The sequence below is a fragment of the Tetranychus urticae genome, chromosome 1, assembly GCF_039701765.1.
Source record: "Tetranychus urticae isolate SD_2017Ah chromosome 1, NJAU_TeUrti_SD_1.0, whole genome shotgun sequence".
Lineage (NCBI taxonomy): Eukaryota > Metazoa > Arthropoda > Arachnida > Trombidiformes > Tetranychidae > Tetranychus > Tetranychus urticae.
This window is the reverse complement of record NC_142958.1, coordinates 31,623,225-31,643,501: the sequence shown is the minus strand read 5'-3', so window position 1 is coordinate 31,643,501 and position 20,277 is coordinate 31,623,225. Positions and strand designations below refer to the sequence as shown.

The 20,277-nt window shown below is 32.0% G+C and overlaps 4 protein-coding genes across 6 annotated transcripts; all 4 read left to right on the top strand.

The window, feature by feature from the left end:
* The first annotated feature begins 467 nt into the window (after positions 1–467).
* LOC107361805 (uncharacterized) lies at positions 468–2,965 on the top strand. Its single transcript, XM_015928720.3, has 6 exons — positions 468–686; positions 1,380–1,439; positions 1,509–1,660; positions 1,733–2,024; positions 2,092–2,297; positions 2,456–2,965. Exons 1-6 carry the CDS (start codon positions 599–601, stop codon positions 2,843–2,845), a joined length of 1,188 nt encoding a protein of 395 aa, XP_015784206.2. The 5' UTR covers positions 468–598; the 3' UTR covers positions 2,846–2,965.
* A 136-nt stretch (positions 2,966–3,101) lies between these two features.
* On the top strand, positions 3,102–5,827 carry LOC107361495 (uncharacterized). Its single transcript, XM_089266474.1, has 6 exons — positions 3,102–3,544; positions 4,327–4,386; positions 4,460–4,608; positions 4,674–4,971; positions 5,038–5,246; positions 5,376–5,827. Exons 1-6 carry the CDS (start codon positions 3,316–3,318, stop codon positions 5,763–5,765), a joined length of 1,335 nt encoding a protein of 444 aa, XP_089122600.1. The 5' UTR covers positions 3,102–3,315; the 3' UTR covers positions 5,766–5,827.
* A 2,153-nt stretch (positions 5,828–7,980) lies between these two features.
* LOC112538841 (uncharacterized) lies at positions 7,981–10,066 on the top strand. Its single transcript, XM_089266446.1, has 5 exons — positions 7,981–8,087; positions 8,769–8,828; positions 8,902–9,047; positions 9,119–9,683; positions 9,813–10,066. The coding sequence occupies exons 1-4, from the start codon at positions 8,000–8,002 to the stop codon at positions 9,506–9,508; spliced, it is 684 nt and encodes a 227-aa protein (XP_089122572.1). The 5' UTR covers positions 7,981–7,999; the 3' UTR covers positions 9,509–9,683; positions 9,813–10,066.
* Positions 10,067–14,520: 4,454 nt separating this feature from the next.
* LOC107361690 (uncharacterized) lies at positions 14,521–20,253 on the top strand. 3 transcript variants are annotated; one of them, XM_015928719.3, is made up of 6 exons: positions 14,521–14,677; positions 15,395–15,454; positions 15,522–15,676; positions 15,748–16,039; positions 16,104–16,312; positions 16,476–17,224. In XM_015928719.3, exons 1-6 carry the CDS (start codon positions 14,590–14,592, stop codon positions 16,863–16,865), a joined length of 1,194 nt encoding a protein of 397 aa, XP_015784205.2. In that variant the 5' UTR covers positions 14,521–14,589; the 3' UTR covers positions 16,866–17,224. The 3 variants fall into 3 exon arrangements, with proteins under 3 accessions (XP_015784205.2, XP_025016591.2, XP_015784210.2); XM_025160823.2 differs by lacking the exons at positions 15,395–15,454; positions 15,522–15,676; positions 15,748–16,039; positions 16,104–16,312; positions 16,476–17,224 and adding exons at positions 18,716–18,775; positions 18,849–19,000; positions 19,072–19,363; positions 19,427–19,635; positions 19,778–20,253 and having other exon boundaries at positions 14,575–14,677; XM_015928724.3 differs by lacking the exons at positions 14,521–14,677; positions 15,395–15,454; positions 15,522–15,676; ... (1 more) ...; positions 16,104–16,312; positions 16,476–17,224 and adding exons at positions 18,218–18,397; positions 18,716–18,775; positions 18,849–19,000; ... (1 more) ...; positions 19,427–19,635; positions 19,778–20,253.
* Positions 20,254–20,277: the final 24 nt, after the last annotated feature.

Here is a 20,277-nt window from a genome sequence, read left to right as displayed (position 1 = left end):
AACTATAGTAATACCTTGATTCAGCAAACATAATGAGTAAATTCAAATTCATTGAAACAGAAATTCTTCTGTCTATTTGAAAAGTGAGAAGGTGAATGAGATGATCTGGCAGATTTCATGGTACGGCTTGTCAATGATGAAAACGACTTGATAAAAAATTTCAATTTTGGAGGCAAAGTTAATTTTTCAGTGGTGGTTAAACAGTGGTACATGAAACGATAGATCTACAGCAAAATCTGTAGAGAAAGAACTGAATTATGAATTTCTCATTGAGACGATGGTGGTTTCAAGCTCTTTTCAGTCAGGATTGGCTGTTCCGTACTGAAATTCACAACCAAAACTGATCGCATCAGTTTCTGGCCTGTGTATAAATTATAGATATTGTTATAAAATCAAAATAAAAGATGAAAATGAAAATTCAAAGTCTGAGCAGAAGATTTAATTCACGTTACACTGCTGACATCTATGTTAACTAAAGGAAACGATATCAAATGATGAAAGTGATTCACAGTTAAATCTTTGACTCTTTTCGCGAAAATCACCAGATTCTAGGAAAAGCTTCTTGTTTGGCTTATTTTTGCTTACTTTTTGTTTTACAATGTTGATCAACGAACTTCCTGATGATTGTTTGATGGCCATTTTTGAATATGTGAATGATCTGGATGATTTAATAAACTGCTACAAAGGTAATTACCAACCATGTTTATTGTGTTAAATGAAGATCGTCTGCTTCTTTTGAAAGTGGTGTGTGCCGAAAAATCTACTCCTGTAAAATTAAAAATATGTTCCAATTATATCTAGCATAACACCAAGTTTGAAAAGGATACCGGTGCAGGTTCTTGCGTTACATTGTCGCAATTGTTGATCCGGAGTACATTTAACAATGTCAAAGTCGGTTTGAGAGACACCACCAAAAAATTTTCCAACTTTCAATCACTAGTTGTGACCGAACGCGACATCGTACTCAACTTTTTTTCACTTCCAATCAGAGTTTTTCAATGACCCTTTCAAATCTAATTTCATTTTCAATTTTACAAGAGTCGATTTCTAGTTACACACACCATTTTGCATTCCTCCAGCGATAATCGCTACTTTTTAAACTACACTGTACCTATTGTTAGATGATTTGCTGAAGTCTCGCATGAGTCAATTAGCTTCGGACTCTGATCGCTATTGATAATAATTTGTTGAAAAAGTTTCATCTGATTCAAATATCTTTTGCTATCTTCTGAACTTTACATCACTCAATCTTGTTAATAATTTTGAGGCGCAGTATTTGAATCTTTTACAGATGTCAAGTAATGTCTTTGTTCTGAAGGCAATTGAATAATGATCAGAAAAACTTGTACTAAATTTTTTAATTAAATATTTCATTACAGTGTGTGTTGGATGGAGCTATTTAATTGCTGAGCGGACTAAAAAAGCTAAATATTTGTTGGGTAAGATTCAAGTTTCACCATTGCTTCTCATTTTGATCAATTTATTAATTGCTTAAATTTAAATTTTAGAGGATCCTTGGCAGACTGATGATTATGAACATGACGACGAGGACGATTCTGATTATTCTGATTTGTTTCGTTATCCCTGGGATTGTGTTTTTTATCGAGGAAGAAACCCAATCGATGTAACCTGTTTGAACACATTATTTCCAAATTTAACAGTAAGTTTATATTATTAATCAAATTTCTTTCTGCATTTTTCATAATTCTTTTATCCTCTCTTATCCATTCAGATTTTGGAATTCACATATAGATTGGAAAATAAAATGAAAAGAAGTGAGATTGTTTCTTTTGTCAGAAATCATGAATCTTTGAAAGGAATAATCGATGAAAATGGCTATCCAGTTTCAGAATATTGTAATAAACTCGAAATGACATCCACCTATTCAGATGAGTTAAGCAAAATACAAAATGCTTCCAATATAAAACAATTGTACACTGGAAATTTTTCTGTCGAGGATGTTAAAAAATATGCTCATGATTTCCCGAATCTTGAACTACTGCGTACTTCAATTAACAAGAAAGGTAATAATAATCTAATATATTTTCGTAAGAATCGTTTGCTTATAAAAATTCTATCGTTCATCCGCAGGCAAAAACAAAGGTTTACGAGTTTCAGTATTTGAAAAGCTTAAAATACTTGTACTATATTCCGATGATCAGAATGGTTTTCATGGTTTCCAGTTGATGGATTCATGTCCAAATTTACAGAGTGCCTTCATAACCATGGAATGCAATCGCTTTTTTGTTGATGAAACAATGAAACACGAATGTTTGCAGGATTTAGTGATACAGTTTGTAAGTATTAATTCACTTTGCAATGTTAATTACTTCTTTAGAAGATAAAGATTTTTTCAGATAAATTTCAAATTAAAATAGGTTATGTTTCGTCAACATGGCTGAGTTATCTGCATGCAAAAGTAATCCATATAAACTAATTGATTTTATATTTACAGTTTGGCAATGAACGAATCTACTGGGATGATATAGAGAGATTGTTGATGAAATATCCGAATCTCAAACATCTTGCGTTGAGGAAGCCCCGTGGCATAAAAGATGAACATGTCGAGAAATTGGTTCACATTTTACCAAATTTAGTGCTACTTAATGTTGAGAATTGGCCTAAAATCACTAAAAGAGCTGTTGATATCGTTGATGATTATTGTAAAAGAAATGGACGATCAATAAAATGTTACGTCGCAAGGAATGCCAATGAAATTGCATCAGATTGGCCTCAGTTATCAACTACAAATGAAAAAATTAGTCGAGGCTTTGATTTCATGAAACATTGTTTTCTTAAAGATAGTTTTGAACTTCCACATTTCTTGGTTCCTATTGATTATTGAAACCAAATACTTTTTGATAAATTTTGCAGTCAATAATATCTATTTTCCAGTTCAAAAGATTTTTCTGTAATAAACGAAACTAAAAATCATATCAAGAAGCAGTAGATAACTTTTTTTTGAATTAACGAGGTACAAAAATATGATTAACTTGTTAAACTTTTCTACATCTCGAAGAATCTTTCGTGAAATCGTAGCTGCTGACGAGAAGATTTGATTAAACTTATACTGCTGTCATCGATGTGAACTAAAGGAATCAATGCCAAATGAATCTAACAATCACAATAAACCTCTCAAAAGTCGTACTCACTTATTGGTTTTGGACCGGCCCGACAGTGTCCGCACCAGCTTCTGGTTAACGCTGGTTACACAAAGGTTATGAGCGGTCCAGCCATCTAGTGGAATCAACATTGTACTAAGAATTTATTCGTTAAAATTAAATTTTACGCCGAGTTAAACGTCAAATCCGCTGCATGTTTAGTTTCTCACAATCTTTGAGAGGTTTTAGAGTAAGTGTTTCACAGTTTAATCTTTTACTCTTTTCTCGAAAATCACCAGATTCTAGGAAAAGCTTATTTTTGCTTTACAATTTTTGCTTTATTTTTTGTTTTACAATGTTGATCAATGAACTTCCCGATGATTGTTTAATCACCATTTTTGAATATGTGAATGATCTGGATGATTTAATAAACTGCTACAAAGGTAATTATCAACCATGTTTATTGTGTACAATGAAGATCGTCTGTTTCCATTAAAAGTGTCACAAAAAATCAACTCTTGTGAAATTGAAAATGTGTCTCAATTGTATCTATTATATTACCAAGTTTGAAAAAGATCTGAGCAGTGCTTCTTGTGTTACATCGACACAATTGTTGATCCGAAGCATATTTTACAGTATCTAAGTCGGTTTTTGAGAAACCGCCAAAAACGGTTTCAACTTTAAATTTCAGCTGTGGCCGAACGTGACATAGTACTCAACTCACTTTTACTAGCAATCATAGTTTTTCAATGTCCCTTTTAAAAGTTGATTATCAATTTTACAAGAGTCAATTACTAGTTACACACACCCTTTCGCATACCTTCAGCGATAATCGCTACTCTTTAAGTCGAGCCATTAGTACATGATTTGCCGAATGAACTCGAGAAAGTCTTGCATGAGTTAATAAACTCTTACTAAAGGGTGTAACGCGTAAAAAGTCAAGACTTATTTTTAATTTGATAAGAATGAATGAAGAATGAAGAAGACACTGATAAGAATGTCCAGTTTATGTCTTCTTCTCTTTCCGTCAGCGTTCTTATCACTGTAAAATAATCTTCACTTTTCACTCTACAGCACTCAATTTTGTTACTTTTGAGGCATACAATATTTGAATATATTACAGATGTCAAGTCATGTTGTCTTGGTTCTGAACGGTTCTGGTTGTCAATTGAATAATGATTGAAAGAACTAACACTTAATTTTTAAATTAAATATTTCATTACAGTGTGTGTTGGATGGAGCTATTTAATTGCTAAGCGAGCTAGAAAAGTTAAATATTTGTTGGGTAAGATTCAAGTTTCACTATTGCTTATGCTCATTGTAATCAATTTATTAATCGCTTAAATTTATATCTTCAGAGGATCCTCATCAAACAGCTGATATTAATCGTTGGCCCGATCACAGTGCTGATTATTCAGATATACAATATCTATTTGATTGTGTTTATTATCAAGGAAAAGATAAGATTGATGTTGCCTGTTTGAACAAGTTATTTCCAAATTTGAAAGTAAGTTGATGTTAACCAAATTTTTTCGGATTTTGCTCTTAACATTAATTTTCTTATTCACTTAGATTTTTGAATTAACAGATAGATTTCAAAATAAAGTAAGCAGAATGGATATCGTTTCATTTGTCAGAAATCATGCTTCTTTGAAAGGGATAATTGATTTAGATTCAAAAAATCCATTGGAAGAATATTGTGATAAACTCGAAATGCTATCTTGCTGGTCATTTGAGTCGAGCAAAATACCAAATGGTTCCAGGATGAAACAATTGTTCATTGAATCTGATGATTCTCTTGAGGATGTCAAAAGATATGCACATGATTTTCCTAATCTTGAAAAATTACAAACGTCTGTTAATAAGAATGGTAATTATGTGATACAATACTTTTTCGTGAAAAGTGTTTGCTAAAAATTTTATCGTCCATCCGCAGGCAATTACGATATATTACGAGTCCCAGTATTTGAAGCGCTTAAAATACTTGTACTGCATTCAGTAGATGAGAAAAATGTTTTTTATGGTTTCCAGTTGATGGATTCATGTCCATATTTACAGAGTGCCTCTATTGGCATGCAAACTAATCGCTTTTTTGTTGATGAAACATTAAAACATGAATGTTTGCAAGATTTAGTTATAGAAGTCGTAAGTATTGATTCGATTTGATTTGAAATTTAATTACTTTAAATTAAACAAGATTAGGTTCCGTAAATATGGCTGAGTTATCTGAATTCAAAATTTATCAAGATAAACTAATTTATTTTATATTTACAGTTTACCCATGCCCAATTTAACTGGAATGATTTAAAAAGATTGTTGATGAAATATCCGAATCTCAAACATCTTGCGTTGAGGCATATAAACTGCATGAAAGATGAACATGTCGAGAAATTGGTTCGCATTTTACCCAATTTAGTGCTACTTAATATTGAGAATGGGCCTACAATCACTAAAAGATCTGTTGATATCGTTAAAGATTATTGTAAAAGATATGGTCGATCAATCAAATTTCACATCGACCTGGATCGTGATAAAATGAAATCAGATTGGCCTCAATTATCAACTAAAGAAGAAAAAATAAGCCGAGGCTTTGATTTCATGAAACATTGTTTTCTTAAAGAAAGTTATCACTTTCCCCATTTCTTGGTTCCTTTTGATTATTGAAACCCTTATTCTTATTAAAATATATTTCACTCATTGACTCTATTCGGAGAGTTTGAATGCAATTTCTATTACTTAATCGTTTTATTTCGCGATCTATTTTCTTAATGGATATTATCTATTGTCTAACCTAAAGAGATATCGACATGACCAAAACTAACTAATTTTGTGAACAAATTGTAACTTTACATGAAACTAAAGAGCTGTTGACAATTTTCATTTCAGAATATCGTGAAATGTAAATAAGTTACAAAACCGATTCATGATTTTAACGTTCGGTCTTGAAATTTTAGATGATAGTAAAATCTAGTAATAACATGTCTATATATTGCAACAAAAACAACAGGGAACTTACGAGGGAACTTCAAGGGAATCGATATTTGGTTGTGAATGATTCCATTCTATTATTACTAGTCAGCCGTTAAACTAAGAGCAAAGATAAATTCGGTTGGTTTCCAATAAAGATTTTTTACTCAATTGTAATATCTGAAAAGATGCAAAAAACGCAGACTTTTCCATTTTTCATCGTAATTTTAGGGTCTTTTATGCCCAAAATACCATAAAAACGCACACTATTCACAATTAAACCTTCATTCTCTGAAGGAATTTTTTCATTACTCCTTTCTGCAATGGGTACTCACATGTTGTATACTCGCACAAAACTTCATTGAAATCGATTGTATGGTTTGGTTGCAACCGTCAAAAGATTAGATTTATTTATTAGAGCTTAGTCTTCGCTCAGACTAATTGTGGTAAAAGGGCTAAAACATTCATGAATTAGCATTATTGTTGGAAATCGTCCTTGTCCAGAAGCATCCCATAATTGAAGGCGAATCCTTTTGCCATCGAGCAAAATTTGGGTAGATTTGAATGCAACACCAAAAATGGTGTTCGTAATCAGAGGAAGATACATCCGAGTCCAAACTGTTTATAATTTCATCTTTCTCGAAGCACTAGGTCTAACCCTACCTCTTGCATATGAACAGAAATCCTTTGAGCCTTATTTTCTAGGAAATTATCGATCACTAAAATTTACAAATCAACTGACTCAATAGACTTAGTTTTTCATCATGACATTTGGTGTATTTTTTTACAATCAAATCAAGTATAAAAGTATAACGCCACGGCTTTGAATATTTATTTGCATGGGGAAAAATATTAAAACTCGAATATCGTCGCCGCAGGTTTAGTGCAATATGCATAGCATCATTAGAATCAGCAAAAAATTTCTATCTGAATAATTGGACTTGGTCATCATAAGGTCTCAAGCAAATGGTCGAATAACTCGAATAAGGAGATTCCAATTTTTATCTGATTTTTAGAATGGCATACTCAACATAAGCTTTCGATTGATAAATGCTTCATTTTATTCTAAATTTTAGGCAAAACATCCAGCATTTAGGCTATCTTCCATCACAATCAGACCTGATCGCATCAACTTATTGCTTGTAAAAAAAGTAAAGATTGATGTAAAATCAAAATAAAAGATAAAAATGAAAATTCAGAATCTGTAGAATTAATTAAATTCAAGTTACACTGCTGACATCTATGTTAACTAAAGGAAACAATATCAAATGCATCTAACAATGTACAGCCATCTAGAGGAATCACTATTGTACTAAGGATTTATTCGTTAAAATTAAATTTTAAGCCGAGTTAAACGTCAAATCCGCTTCATGTTCAGTAGTGTTGCAAAATATTGAAAAAAGTTATTTATCGATAGGAAAAATATTGTTTGAGTACTTATCGATAATTATTGATGATATTGTTATTGAAAAATATCGTTAAATATTGAAAAATATTGCAATGTATTGTTATTTTCATAGGATTTTATACGAAAAAATAGGTATTAGATTTTTATTGACTGAATTGCAGATTGAAAACTTAATCAGAGAACCAGGTAGTGAGCTTAGAAACATTAGTTTATTAACATTAACCTGTGCATTTTTCATTAATTATTGACTCGCTTCAGAAAAAAACATTTTATTGTAGCTGGACGTAAGATCTTTTGATAATATTAGTTATCGATAGTATTGTCGGACTTATCTATAAATATTGCTAGCTTTGTTATCGATATTATTTATTGTATCGATGATATTGTTGCAACACTAATGTTCAGTTTCTCACAATCTTTAAGAGGTTTTAGTGGTAGTGCTTCACAGTTGAATCTTTTACACTTTTCGCGAAAATCACCAGATTCTAGGAAAATCTTCTTTTTGCTTATTTTTTGTTTTAAAATGTTGATCAACGAACTTAACGATGATTGTTTACTCGCCATTTTTGAATATGTGAATGACTTGGATGATTTAATAAACTGCTACAAAGGTTAGTACCAATCATGTTTATTGTGAGCAATGAAGATCGTATGTTTCTTTTGAAAGTGGTGAGTGGCGAAAAATCTACTCTTGTGAATTCGAAAATTTTTCTCAATTGTACCTATTATATTACAAAGTTTGACAAGGATATGGCCAGTTTTTCTTATGTTACATCGACACAATTGCTGATCCGAAGCATATTTTACAGTATCTAAGTCGGTTTGTGAGAAACCACCAAAAATGGTTTCAACTTTAAATCTCAGTTGTGACCGAACGCGACATCGTACTCAACTTACTTTTACTAGCAATCATAGTTTTCAATGTCCCTTTAAAAAATTAAGTTTATTTTCAATTTTAAGAGAGTCGATTCCTAGTGACACACACCATTTTTCATACCTTCAGCGATGGTTGCTGCTTTCTAAACGATATTTTAGTAGATTATTTGCTAAAGCGACTCGCGAAAGTCTCGCATGACTTCGGGTTGTGGCTATTACTAATGAAAACGTGTTGAAAAAAGTGTTTTCTGAATTAAACATCTTTTGAACTTTACATCACTCAATCTTTTTACTTTTGAGGCTCAATATTTGGATATTTTTACAGATGTCAAGTAATGTTGTCTTGGTTTTGAAGGCAATTGACTAATGATTGAAAAAATCAACACTAAATTTTTTAATTAAATATTTCGTTACAGTGTGTGTTAGATGGAGCAATTTAATTGCTAAGCGAACTAGAAAAGTTAAATATTTGATGGGTAAGATTCAAGTTTCACCATTGCTTATTCTCATTACGATCATTTTATTAATCACTTAAATTTATATTTTCAGAGGTGCCCTATGCACCTTATGATCATCGTAGCGAAGACGATTCTGATTGTCCTGATCCGTGTCTTTATCCATTTGATTGTGTTTATTATCAAGGAGGAACCCCAATTGATGCAACCTGTTTCAACACATTATTTCCAAATTTAATAGTAAGTTAATATTAGTAATCAAATTTCTTTCTGCATTTTCATTAATTCTTTTATTGCTCTCACCCACTTAGATTTTGGAATTTACACGCATATTGCGAAAAAAAGTAAAAAAAGTGGATATTGTTTCATTTGTAAGAAATCATGAATCTTTAAAAGGAATTATCGATAAAAACGGCGATCCAACAAAATATTGTGATAAACTCGAAATGCTATTTTCCTATTCTTTCGATTCGAGCAAAATACCAAATGGTTCCAGAATGAAACAATTGAACACTATTGGTGTTTGTTCTCTAGAGGATGTCAAAAGATATGCACACGATTTCCCTAATCTTGAAATGCTACGAATGTCTTTTTGTACGAATGGTGATTATACAATGTATTTTTGCGAAAAAAGTTTGCTTATAAAAATTTCGTCGATTATCCGCAGGCAATTTCGATATGTTACGAGTCCCAGTATTTGAAAAGCTTAAAATACTTGTACTGGTTTCAGTAGATGGAAAAAATGTTTTTTATGGTTTCCAGTTGATGGATTCATGTCCAAATTTACAGAGTGCCTTCATTGGCATGCAAACTAATCGCTTTTTTGTTGATGAAACATTAAAACATGAATGTTTGCAAGATTTAGTTATAGAAGTCGTAAGTATTGATTCGATTTGATTTGAAATTTAATTACTTTAAATTAAACAAGATTAGGTTCCGTAAATATGGCTGAGTTATCTGAATTCAAAATTTATCAAGATAAACTAATTTATTTTATATTTACAGTATACGAATGCCCAATTTAACTGGAATGATTTAAAAAGATTGTTAATGAAATATCCGAATCTCAAACATCTTGCGTTGAGGAATATACACTGCATGAAAGATGAACATGTCGAGAAATTGGTTCGCATTTTACCCAATTTAGTGCTACTTAATATTGATAATTGGCCTAGAATCAGTAAAAGAGCTGTTGATATCGTTAAAGATTATTGTAAAAGAAATGGTCGATCAATCAAATTTTACATCGATCTGGATCGCGATAAAATGAAATCAGATTGGCCTCAATTATCAACTAAAGAAGAAAAAATAAGCCGAGGCTTTGATTTCATGAAACATTGTTTTCTTAAAGAAAAGTATCACTTTCCTCATTTCTTGGTTCCTATTGAACTGTAAGAGCGAAATGGGCGATGAATTTGAGGGTTGTAATGGTGATTCTGGAAAAGCAGTCTATTTGATGAAGTAGATTTTTTTGTGTCACATGAGAAAGGGCTTTTCCTTTCCGTCGAAGTGTACTGTTAAAAAATCAACATTAAATTTTTCAATTAAATAAAAATTGCAATTCAGTCTGTATTAAATGAAGTCAGTTAATTACTTAGCGAACTGCGAAAGTTAATGATGGCTAAGATTCAAGTTTTCAATAATTGCTTATTTTCAGAGGATCCTGATCATTCATTTGATTGTGTTTATTATGAACGAGAGGATCCAATTGATGTAACCTGTCTGAGCAAATTCAATAGTAAGTTGACTTTATTACAGACCCTTGCAACGTGTAACAGCACATTGAAATGGCAAAAATATTGTAAAAAGTATCGATAAGTATCATTGAGATTGGTATCGATATACATGTATACTAGTTTCACGCGTAAGTTAATTTTTAATAAGCGATGAACGGTTTTAAAATTCTTGTTACATTGTACATTAAATTGAATTTAATAAATGGTTCCTATTGATTATTGAAACCAAATACTTTTCAAACATTTTTTAAGTCAACGTTATCTATTTTCCAATTAAAAGAGATTTTTCTGTAATAAACGAAGCTACAGATCAAATTTAGAAGCAGTAGCGTACTTTTTTCGAGTATAGAGGTTACAGAAATGTGAATAACTTTAAAAACCTTTTTCTTCATTTCGACGAATCTTTTTTGAAATCATATCTGCTGGTAAAATCATGAATGTTTGAAATGAGTTGAAAGCTCTCTGCTGTAAACAATTTCAATTAGTGAATTGCTTTAAAAACATTTTCAATGTACTTAAATAGTCATATTGGATACTTGAAAAAATCGTATAACAGGATCCACCTCAGGAAATCTAGTAGACACTGAATGGAAGCAAAAATATTGTCAAAAACATCGATAAGTATCATTGAGATTGGTATCGATATATGCCAGCTTCACGCATAAGTTAATAGTTAATCAGTTAATCTTTGATGAGCGCCGTCTACTATACTACCAATGGCATAATTGAGCATCTTACGTATAGTAGATGGCGTTTATCAAAAATCAATTTATCCGTTAAACTAATGTTAGACTCAAAAGTGAAATATTGTTGCAACACTTTACTCTTTGTCTTTTACCCTGTTCTTTACAATCAAGTGAAAACTGACATTAAAAACTTTTGTAACCATCATAATTTTGCAATTTCCTTTCAAGAATTAAGTTTAATTTCAATTTGAGAGACGAGAATTTCAACGAGAGTTAATTGGGTAAGACTGCATATTACGAACCCCGTTTGATTTTGATGAAACTTGGTGTACATACTTATTTTGTCATGAGATTTTGATTTATGAAGTCTCTACTTGCGGAAATGCTTACTTCCGGAGATACCGGAAGTGGCTCATATCTCAGGACTGGGTATAGTTGGCCTGACAAGGATCATATATTTGAATAGTTCACGTAGAGTTCTACACACATGTAAAATTTCATGTAAATCGGCGCATGCGCAGAAAAAAAATTCGAGAAAAACGGCCAAAAATAGGCATTTTTGCAGATCTTTCTCTCTAAGCACTTATTAGTTAACCTCAACTAGATCAATAGCATATCATTCGATAGTACACATTATGTTGTATGTAACTGTGTTTTTTGTGGGATATCTGATCATGAAAATTGCCAACAGCTAAGTTAGAATCAGAAAATTAGGTTGCATACCCCTGGAAAAATTAAAAATTTGAAATTTTCCATAGACTTGCATGTTAAAATTCATGATATGCTAGGGATGGTCCGGCTAATGTAGAGTGCGGGATATTGGTTTAATTTAGGGTAGTTAAGTTAGGGCAGGTTAGAGTAGGATAGGTTAGGGTAGCGTAGGTTAGAGTAGAGTAGGTATCATACGGTGAGGCATAGTATGAAAGCGCAAAGCGCCGATGTATCCTAGGTCAGGGGGTGGGGGTGGGGCTTTCCCAAACCCTGCTGGCCTGCTACATAGCTGCAAACGCAGTTTGCTTGTATAGTAGTACAGCATGGATTCTATTCGTTGTGCCTGTAATAGCAGAACTTTTAGGGTGTGCTGAGTGTCTCTACGCGAGAATCGATGTTCAATTAACATTTTCTGCCTTTTTTCTAGGTTTTCCATTTATTGCAATACGAATCAGCCAAATTCCTTGCGTGGCTAGAACCAAAACTGATGTATGGACGATGCAAATCATTTTTGCCAATCACATTCTCCTATCTTATGGTTGAGTTAGACTCTATATCCCTCATTCTGACCATTTTTGCTTAAAATGCCTTATTTTTGGCCGTTTTTCTCGAATTTTTTTTCTGCGCATGCGCCGATTTACATGAAATTTTACATGTGTGTAGAACTCTACGTGAACTATTCAAATATATGATCCTTGTCAGGCCAACTATACCCAGTCCTGAGATATGAGCCACTTCCGGTATCTCCGGAAGTAAGCATTTCCGCAAGTAGAGACTTCATAAATCAAAATCTCATGACAAAATAAGTATGTACACCAAGTTTCATCAAAATCAAACGGGGTTCGTAATATGCAGAATAGCCGTTAATTGCTAGTGAAACACCCTTTTGCATAACTTGGGCGATGTTCACTACTCTTAAGTCGAGCTATTGTTACATGATGCTCGAGTTAGCACGATAAAGTCTCGCATGAGTCAATTACTTTGAACTCTATTGGTAATAATTTGTTGAAAAAGTTTCATCTAATTCAGATATCTTTTGTTATCTTGTGAACTTTACATCACTCAATCTTTTGACTTTTGAGGCGCAGTATTTGAATATTTTTTCAGATGTCAAGTCATGTTGTTTTTGTAATGTATGAAGTCAATTGAATAGTGATTGAAAAAAGCAACACTAAATTTTTTAATCATTTCATTTCAGTGTGTATTGTTACATTTGTGAGCAATCAAAAATCTTTGAAAGGATTAATCGATCCATCTGGTGTATCAATAGAAAAATATTGTGATAAACTCGAAATGCTATCCGGCAATCATTCCGAGCCAACCATTCTTCGAAATTGCTCCAGTATAAAACAATTGTACTTTGGGGATGAATTCTATAGATACATTCAACCCTGATTTATCTTATTTCCCGAATCTTGAAAGACTACATACTCATATTAAGGGTGATTATATAAATATTTTCATGCGAAATGTTTGCTTGTCAAAATTTATCGTTTAGCGCCAGACACGCACTACGATGGTCCAGTATCGGAAAAGCTTAAAATACTTGAATCGCAATTTTTTTGTCTTTATAATACGAGCATTTGTTATGTTTTTCAGTTCATGGATTTGTGTCCAAATTTACAAAGTGCACATATTTCCATGAATACTTTTGGCCTGTTTGTTGATGAGACATTGAAACACGAATGTTTACAAGATTTAGTTGTACATATTGTAAGTAATAAGTCCACTTCGGAATATCCACTCAATTCGATTTTTCATTTTTCAGGAAAAAGTTCAAATACTGAAAATCAATGAAGAAGTTGAAAAATTAAATATCGATACTCATTTTAAAGGTAGAATCTCGATTAAATCAGTCAACTTTATGAATGAGACAGTTTTTGTAAATCATGATCCAGTGTTCAATGATGTGTCAATGTTGAAATGTTCACAAAGTTGACTGAGATTTAATAGAGCTTCAAAAAATATGAAGATATGGATTCAGTATGGAACTAGCTCTAGGTGTCTCATTCATTTGCTCAACTGTCTTCTTCATTCGCTCTCAGTGTCTCAAAATATGCTCAGCAAATAAAGGGTTTTATGACTTTTAAGCAAACAAAAATTAAGTGTCGCATTCAATCGCTCATGTGTCTCGCTCATTCACTCTTACTGTCTCAAACAAACGAGATTTACTGTAAATGGACTTAATTCGCCCATCCATACATGATATTTGTGAGGGGAGTTAAGTGAAGTACTAGGGGTTAAAACTAGAAATTAAGAGGAGGCATGGGGAAAGATACATGAGTATTTTTTGTTTGCGAGAGTCATTTGTCATGGTATGGTAATAGATGTAATCCTGATGTTAATCAGTTTTGATGAGAGTTATTATGTAAAGTATGTGATCTAAAAATTTTATACTAATAAAGGGTTTTTTGATAATCAGAGGCATTCTATGTGATTGACTTTTTTTGATAAAAAGTCTCGTTGTCTGTACTTTACTCACTATTAAATTCAGTGCTGACATCTATTCTAACTAACGGAAACAATATCAATTGCATTTAACAATGTAAGTGATTCACAGTTGAATCTTTTACTCTTTTCACGAAAATCACCAGATTCTAGGAAAAGGTTTGTTGTTTGGTCTATTTTTGCTTATTTTTGTGTTTTACAATGTTGATCAACGAACTTCCTGATGATTGTTTACTCACCATTTTTGAATATGTGAATGACCTGGATGATTTAATAAACTGCTACAAAGGTAATTACTAATCATGTTTATTGTATACAATGAAGATCGTCTGTTTCCATTAAAAGTGTCACAAAACAAATCTTGTAAGATTGAAAATGTGTCTCAATTGTATCTATTATATTACCAAGTTTGAAAAGGATATGGCCAGTGCTTTTTGCGTTACATCGACACAGTTGTTGATCCGAAGCACATTTTACAGTATTAAAGTTGGTTTGCGAGAAACGTCCAAAAATGGTTTAACTTTAAACTCAGTTGTAACCGAACGCAACTTTTGTACCCATCATAGTTTTTCAATGTAGCTTTCAAAAGTTAATCATAAATTTTACAAGAGTCGATTCCTAGTTACACACATCCTTTTGCATACCATCAGTGATGGTCGCTACTTTTTAAATCCAGCTATTAGTACATGATTCGCCGAATTGACTCGAGAAAGTCCCCCATGAGTCAATTAGCGTCGGACTCTGGCTATTAATAATAATAATCTTATGAAAAAGTTACATCTGAGAATGTGAATGAAAAATCTTTTGCTCTCTGAACTTTGCATCACTCAATCTTCTTCTTACTTTTGAGGCGCGGTATTTGAATATTTTTACAGATGTCAAAACTTGACATCTGTAAAAATACACATTGACATTACTTGACAGTCAAGTAATGTTGTCTTGGTTCTGAAGGCAATTGAATAATGATAAATGAACACTAATTTTTTGATGAAATATTTCATTGCAGTCTGTGTTCGATGGAGCTATTTAATCACTGAGCGGACTAAAAAAGCTAAATATCTGCAGGGTAAGATTCAAGTTTCGTTAATGCTTATTTTCATTTTGATCAATTTATTAATTGCTAATATTTTCAGAGGATCCTCATCAGACATATGTTTATGAAAAGCATCGTTGGTATGACGATTCTGATTATTCTGATCCGTTTCGTTATCCAATTAATCATGTTTTTTATCAAGGAGGAAACCCAATCGATGTAACCTGTCTGAACACATTATTTCCAAATTTAAAAGTAAGTTTATATTATTATTCAAATTTCTTTCTGCATTTTTCATAATTCTGCTATTACTCTTATCCACTTAGATTTTGCTATTCACAAATAAATTTCTATGTAAAATGAACAGAAGTGATATTGTTTCATTTTTCGGAAATCTTGAATCTTTGAAAGGAATAATCGCTGAAAGTGGCGATCCATTTGCAGAAAATTGTGATAAACTCGAAATGGTATCCGCCTTTGCATCTGAGTTAAGCAAAATACGAAACTGTTCCAGGATAAAACAATTGTACACTGGAGATTTTTCTCTCAACGCTGTCAAAAGATATGCTCATGATTTCCCAAATCTTGAACTACTGCGTACGTCTATTTTAACGAAAGGTGATTATTCAACACATTTCCGTGAGAAATGTTTGCCTTATAAAAATTCTTTTTTTATCCGCAGGCAGTTACCATATGTCCCAAGTCCCAGTATTTGAAAAGCTTAAAATACTTACATTATCTACCGAAAATGAGGAGGAAATTTTTGATGGTTTCCATTTCATGGATTCATGTCCAAATTTACAGAGCGCCCACATTACCATGGAATTCAATCGCTTTTTCGTTGATGAAACATCAAAATTAGAATGTTTGCAGGACTTAGTGATAATTTTTGTAAGTATTAATTGTCCTTGCAATTTAATTACTTTTGTAGAGTAAAAAAGATTTATTTAGATACATTTCCAATTAAAATAAATAAGGTTAGACTCCCTCAACATGAGTGATTTACCTGAATTCAAAATTTATCCATGTAAACTAATTGATGTTATATTTACAGAAGGATGATAAACGAATTAACAGGAATGATTTAATCAGATTATTAATGAAATATCCGAATCTCAAACATCTTGCATTGAGGGGCGCCCGTAACTTAAAAGATGAACACATCAAGCAATTGATTCACATTTTACCCAATTTAGTGCTATTTGATGTTCGTGGATGTCCAAGTGTCACTCGTAAAGCTGCTTATTATATTCAAGATTATTGTAAAAGATATGGACGATCAATCAAATTCTACTTCATTAGAAATCGCCATGAAATCGAATCAGATTGGCCTCAGTTAAGCACTAAAAATGAAAAAATCAGTCGAGGCTTTGATTTTATGAAACACTACTTTCTCAAAGATAATTTTGAACTTCCACATTTCTTGATTCCTATTGATTATTGAGAACCACATACTTTTTCACATATTTTTTAGTCAATATTATCTATTTTTCAATTACAAGAGATTTTTCTGCAAAAAACTAAACTACAGATCATATTAAGAAGAAGTAGATAACTGTTTTTGGATTAAAGAGCTTACAAAAATGTGATTAACTTCCAAAACTTTTCTACATATCGAAGAATCCTTTTTGTGGTTATAGCTGCTGGTAAAAAATGAATACTTGAATGATTATCTGAATGGGTTGAAAGATCTCTGCTGTAAACAATTTCAATCAGTGAAGCGCTTTAAAAATGTTTTTTTATTGTACTTTATATTGGATACTTGAAAAAATATTCATTAAAATTTATATTTCTGCAAAATAAGATTTAGTTATCAAAATTTTGTTCAATCTTGTTTGCACATTTTTTTCAATGAGCTTCGTTGGCTCTACTGCTAAAGCGAAATGGGTGATGAATATGAGGGTTGTAATGGTGATTTTGTAAAGGAAGTCTATTTGATGAAGGTGAATGAGGTGATCTGACAGATTTCATGGTGTAGCTTGTCAATGATGAATACGACTTGATGTAAAATTTCAATTTTGGAGGCAAAGGTAACTGTTCAACTCCGTAAACAGAAGAAGATACATCCGAGTCCTAACTGTTTAAATACTGTGGCAAATGATGATATTTCAAAGCAAATCAAATGTAAAAGTATAGAATTTATTGTAACAATTTAAGTTTCACTTCTACAAATGATAGCTGCCTAAACATGTATCACTGTTGACTTAAATTATCTCATTCATGTTCACAATGTACTTCTTTTGTGAAGAAAAGGCTCGGATTCATGTTCTGGGACATATCAAGTATATAATATTTTGTTTTAATCTCGATATCACCATCTGACAAACATCCGAAGTCAAATAATCTGACTGTTCTCATGAATAATCTGAGCCTTCAAAAAATTCTGGGATTTTCTAAATCGCAGAAATTTACATTTTCAGAGTATCCTGATTATTCATTTGATTGTGTTTATTGTCGAGGATAATCTCAGATTCATGTAACCTGTCCTAGCAAATTATTTCCAAATTTAATAGTAAGTTGACTTTATTACAGGCCATTAGCAACGTGTAACAGAACAATGGAATACACAAAAATATCAGAAACTAAATCGAAACAAAAATATTGTAAAAAGTATCGATAAGTATCACTGAGATTGGTATCGATATACATGTATACTAGTTTCACGCGTAAGTTAAGTTTAATAAGCGATGAACGGTCTTAAAATTCGTGTTAGATTAAATTGAATTTAATAAATTCAGGTTACACTGCTGACATCTATGTGAAGTAAAGGAAACAATATCAAATGATGAAAGTGATTCACAGTTAAATCTTTTACCCTTTCCTCGACAACCACCAGATTCTAGGAAAAGCTTATTGTTTGGCTTATTTTTGCTTCTTTTTGTTTTACAATGTTGATCAACGAACTTCCTGATGATTGTTTGATGGCCATTTTTGAATATGTGAATGACTTGGACGATCTAATAAACTGCTACAAAGGTAATTACTTATCATGTTTATTTGTTAAATGAAGATCATCTGCTTCCATTGAAAGTGGTCGAGAAAGTTTCGCATGAGTCAATAAGCTTCGGACTCTTACTATTACTAATAATAATTTATTGAAATAGTTACATCTGAAGTAACATCTTTTGCTATCTTGGGATCATTATTCAATATTCAGAATTTATTATTCTGACTTCAGTATTTGACACGCATTATTTTTACAGATGTCAAGTCATGTTGTCTTGGTTCTGCAAGCAATTGAATAATGATTGAAAAATCAACACTAAATTTTTTAATTCAAAAATTCTCTTACAGTGTGTACTAAATGGAGTTATTCAATTGTTGAGAGAACCAAAAAAGCTAAATATTTGTTGGGTAAGTTTCAAGTTTTCATTAATGCTATTCTCAATATGATCAATTCATTAATAGCTTGAATTTATATTGCCAGAGGATCCTTATCAGGCAGCTAGTTCTGATCATTGTAGCGAAGACGATTCTGATTATTTTGATTCGTATCATTATCCATGGGACTGTGTTTATTATCAAGGAGTAGATTCGATTGATGTAACCTGTCTGAATACATTATTTCCAAATTTAATAGTAAGTTTATATTATGAATCAAATTTATTTCTGCATTCTCATCAATTCTTTTATTGCTCACATCAACTCAGATTTTGGAATTCACATATAGATTCGAAAATAAAATGAAAAGAAGTGATGTTGTTTCATTTGTCAGGAATCATGAATCTTTGAAAGGAATTATCGATAAAAACGGCGAACCAGTTGCAGAATATTGTGATAAACTCGAAATGGTATGCGGCTTTTCAGATGAGTTAAGCAAAATACAAAATGCTTCCAGGATAAAACAATTGTACACTGGAAATGATTCTCTCGAGGATGTCAAAAGATATGCACATGATTTCCCAAATCTTGAACTACTACGAACGTCTATTATAATGGAAGGTGATTATCTAATATATTCTAGTGAGGAATGTTTGTTTTAAAAATTCTAACGTTCATCCGCAGGCAAAAACAATGAGTTACGAGTTCCAGTATTTGAAAATCTTAAAATACTTGTATTGTGTTCCGGTCCGAAGAAAGGCATTTTTTATGGTTTCCATTTCATGGATTCATGTCCAAATTTACAGAGCGCCCACATTACCATGGAGCCTAATCGTTTTTTTGTTGATGAAACAGTAAAACATGCAAGTTTGCAGGACTTAGTGATACATTTTGTAAGTATTAATTCGCTTTGCAATTTAATTACTTTTTTAGAAACATTTCAAATTTAATAAATCAGGGTAGGCTTCGTCAACATGAGTTGGTTATCTAAATTCAAAATTTATCCATATACACTAATTGATGTTATATTTACAGAATGGCGATGAACGAGTCAAGTGGAAACATTTAAAAAGATTGTTAATGAAATATCCGAATCTCAAACATCTTAGATTGAGGAAGCCACGTAACAGGAAAGATGAACATATCAAGAAATTGGTTCAAATTTCACCCAATTTAGTGCTACTTAATGTTGAGAATTGGCCTACAATCACTAAAGGAGGTTTTATTATCGACGAAGATTATTGTAAAAGATCTAGTAAACCATATTACATCGAAAGGGCTTGCAATGAAATTGAATCAGATTGGCCTAAGTTATCCACTACAAGTGAAAGGATTAGTCGAGGCTTTGATTTCATGAAACATTGCTTTCTTAAGGATTATTTTGATCTTCCAAATTTCTTGGTTCCTATTGATTATTGAAACCAAATACTTTTTGTTATACTTTTTATTCAATATTATCTATTTTTCGATTTAAAGAGATTTTCCAGTAATAAACGAAGCTACAGATCAAATTTAGAAGCAGTTCATTTCGAAGA

Bases quoted from the DNA above. Each gene is read 5' to 3' on its own strand.
- LOC107361805 (XM_015928720.3), top strand. From the start codon at position 599: ATGTTGATCAACGAACTTCCTGATGATTGTTTGATGGCCATTTTTGAA. The intron at 1,661-1,732 runs GTAAGTTTATAT...TTATCCATTCAG, and splicing joins CATTATTTCCAAATTTAACA to ATTTTGGAATTCACATATAG. The intron at 2,025-2,091 runs GTAATAATAATC...GTTCATCCGCAG, and splicing joins TACTTCAATTAACAAGAAAG to GCAAAAACAAAGGTTTACGA.
- LOC107361495 (XM_089266474.1), top strand. From the start codon at position 3,316: ATGTTTAGTTTCTCACAATCTTTGAGAGGTTTTAGAGTAAGTGTTTCA. The intron at 4,387-4,459 runs GTAAGATTCAAG...TTATATCTTCAG, and splicing joins AAAAGTTAAATATTTGTTGG to AGGATCCTCATCAAACAGCT. The intron at 4,972-5,037 runs GTAATTATGTGA...GTCCATCCGCAG, and splicing joins AACGTCTGTTAATAAGAATG to GCAATTACGATATATTACGA.
- LOC112538841 (XM_089266446.1), top strand. From the start codon at position 8,000: ATGTTGATCAACGAACTTAACGATGATTGTTTACTCGCCATTTTTGAA. The intron at 8,088-8,768 runs GTTAGTACCAAT...ATTTCGTTACAG, and splicing joins TTTAATAAACTGCTACAAAG to TGTGTGTTAGATGGAGCAAT. The intron at 9,048-9,118 runs GTAAGTTAATAT...TCACCCACTTAG, and splicing joins CATTATTTCCAAATTTAATA to ATTTTGGAATTTACACGCAT.
- LOC107361690 (XM_015928719.3), top strand. From the start codon at position 14,590: ATGTTGATCAACGAACTTCCTGATGATTGTTTACTCACCATTTTTGAA. The intron at 14,678-15,394 runs GTAATTACTAAT...ATTTCATTGCAG, and splicing joins TTTAATAAACTGCTACAAAG to TCTGTGTTCGATGGAGCTAT. The intron at 16,040-16,103 runs GTGATTATTCAA...TTTTATCCGCAG, and splicing joins TACGTCTATTTTAACGAAAG to GCAGTTACCATATGTCCCAA.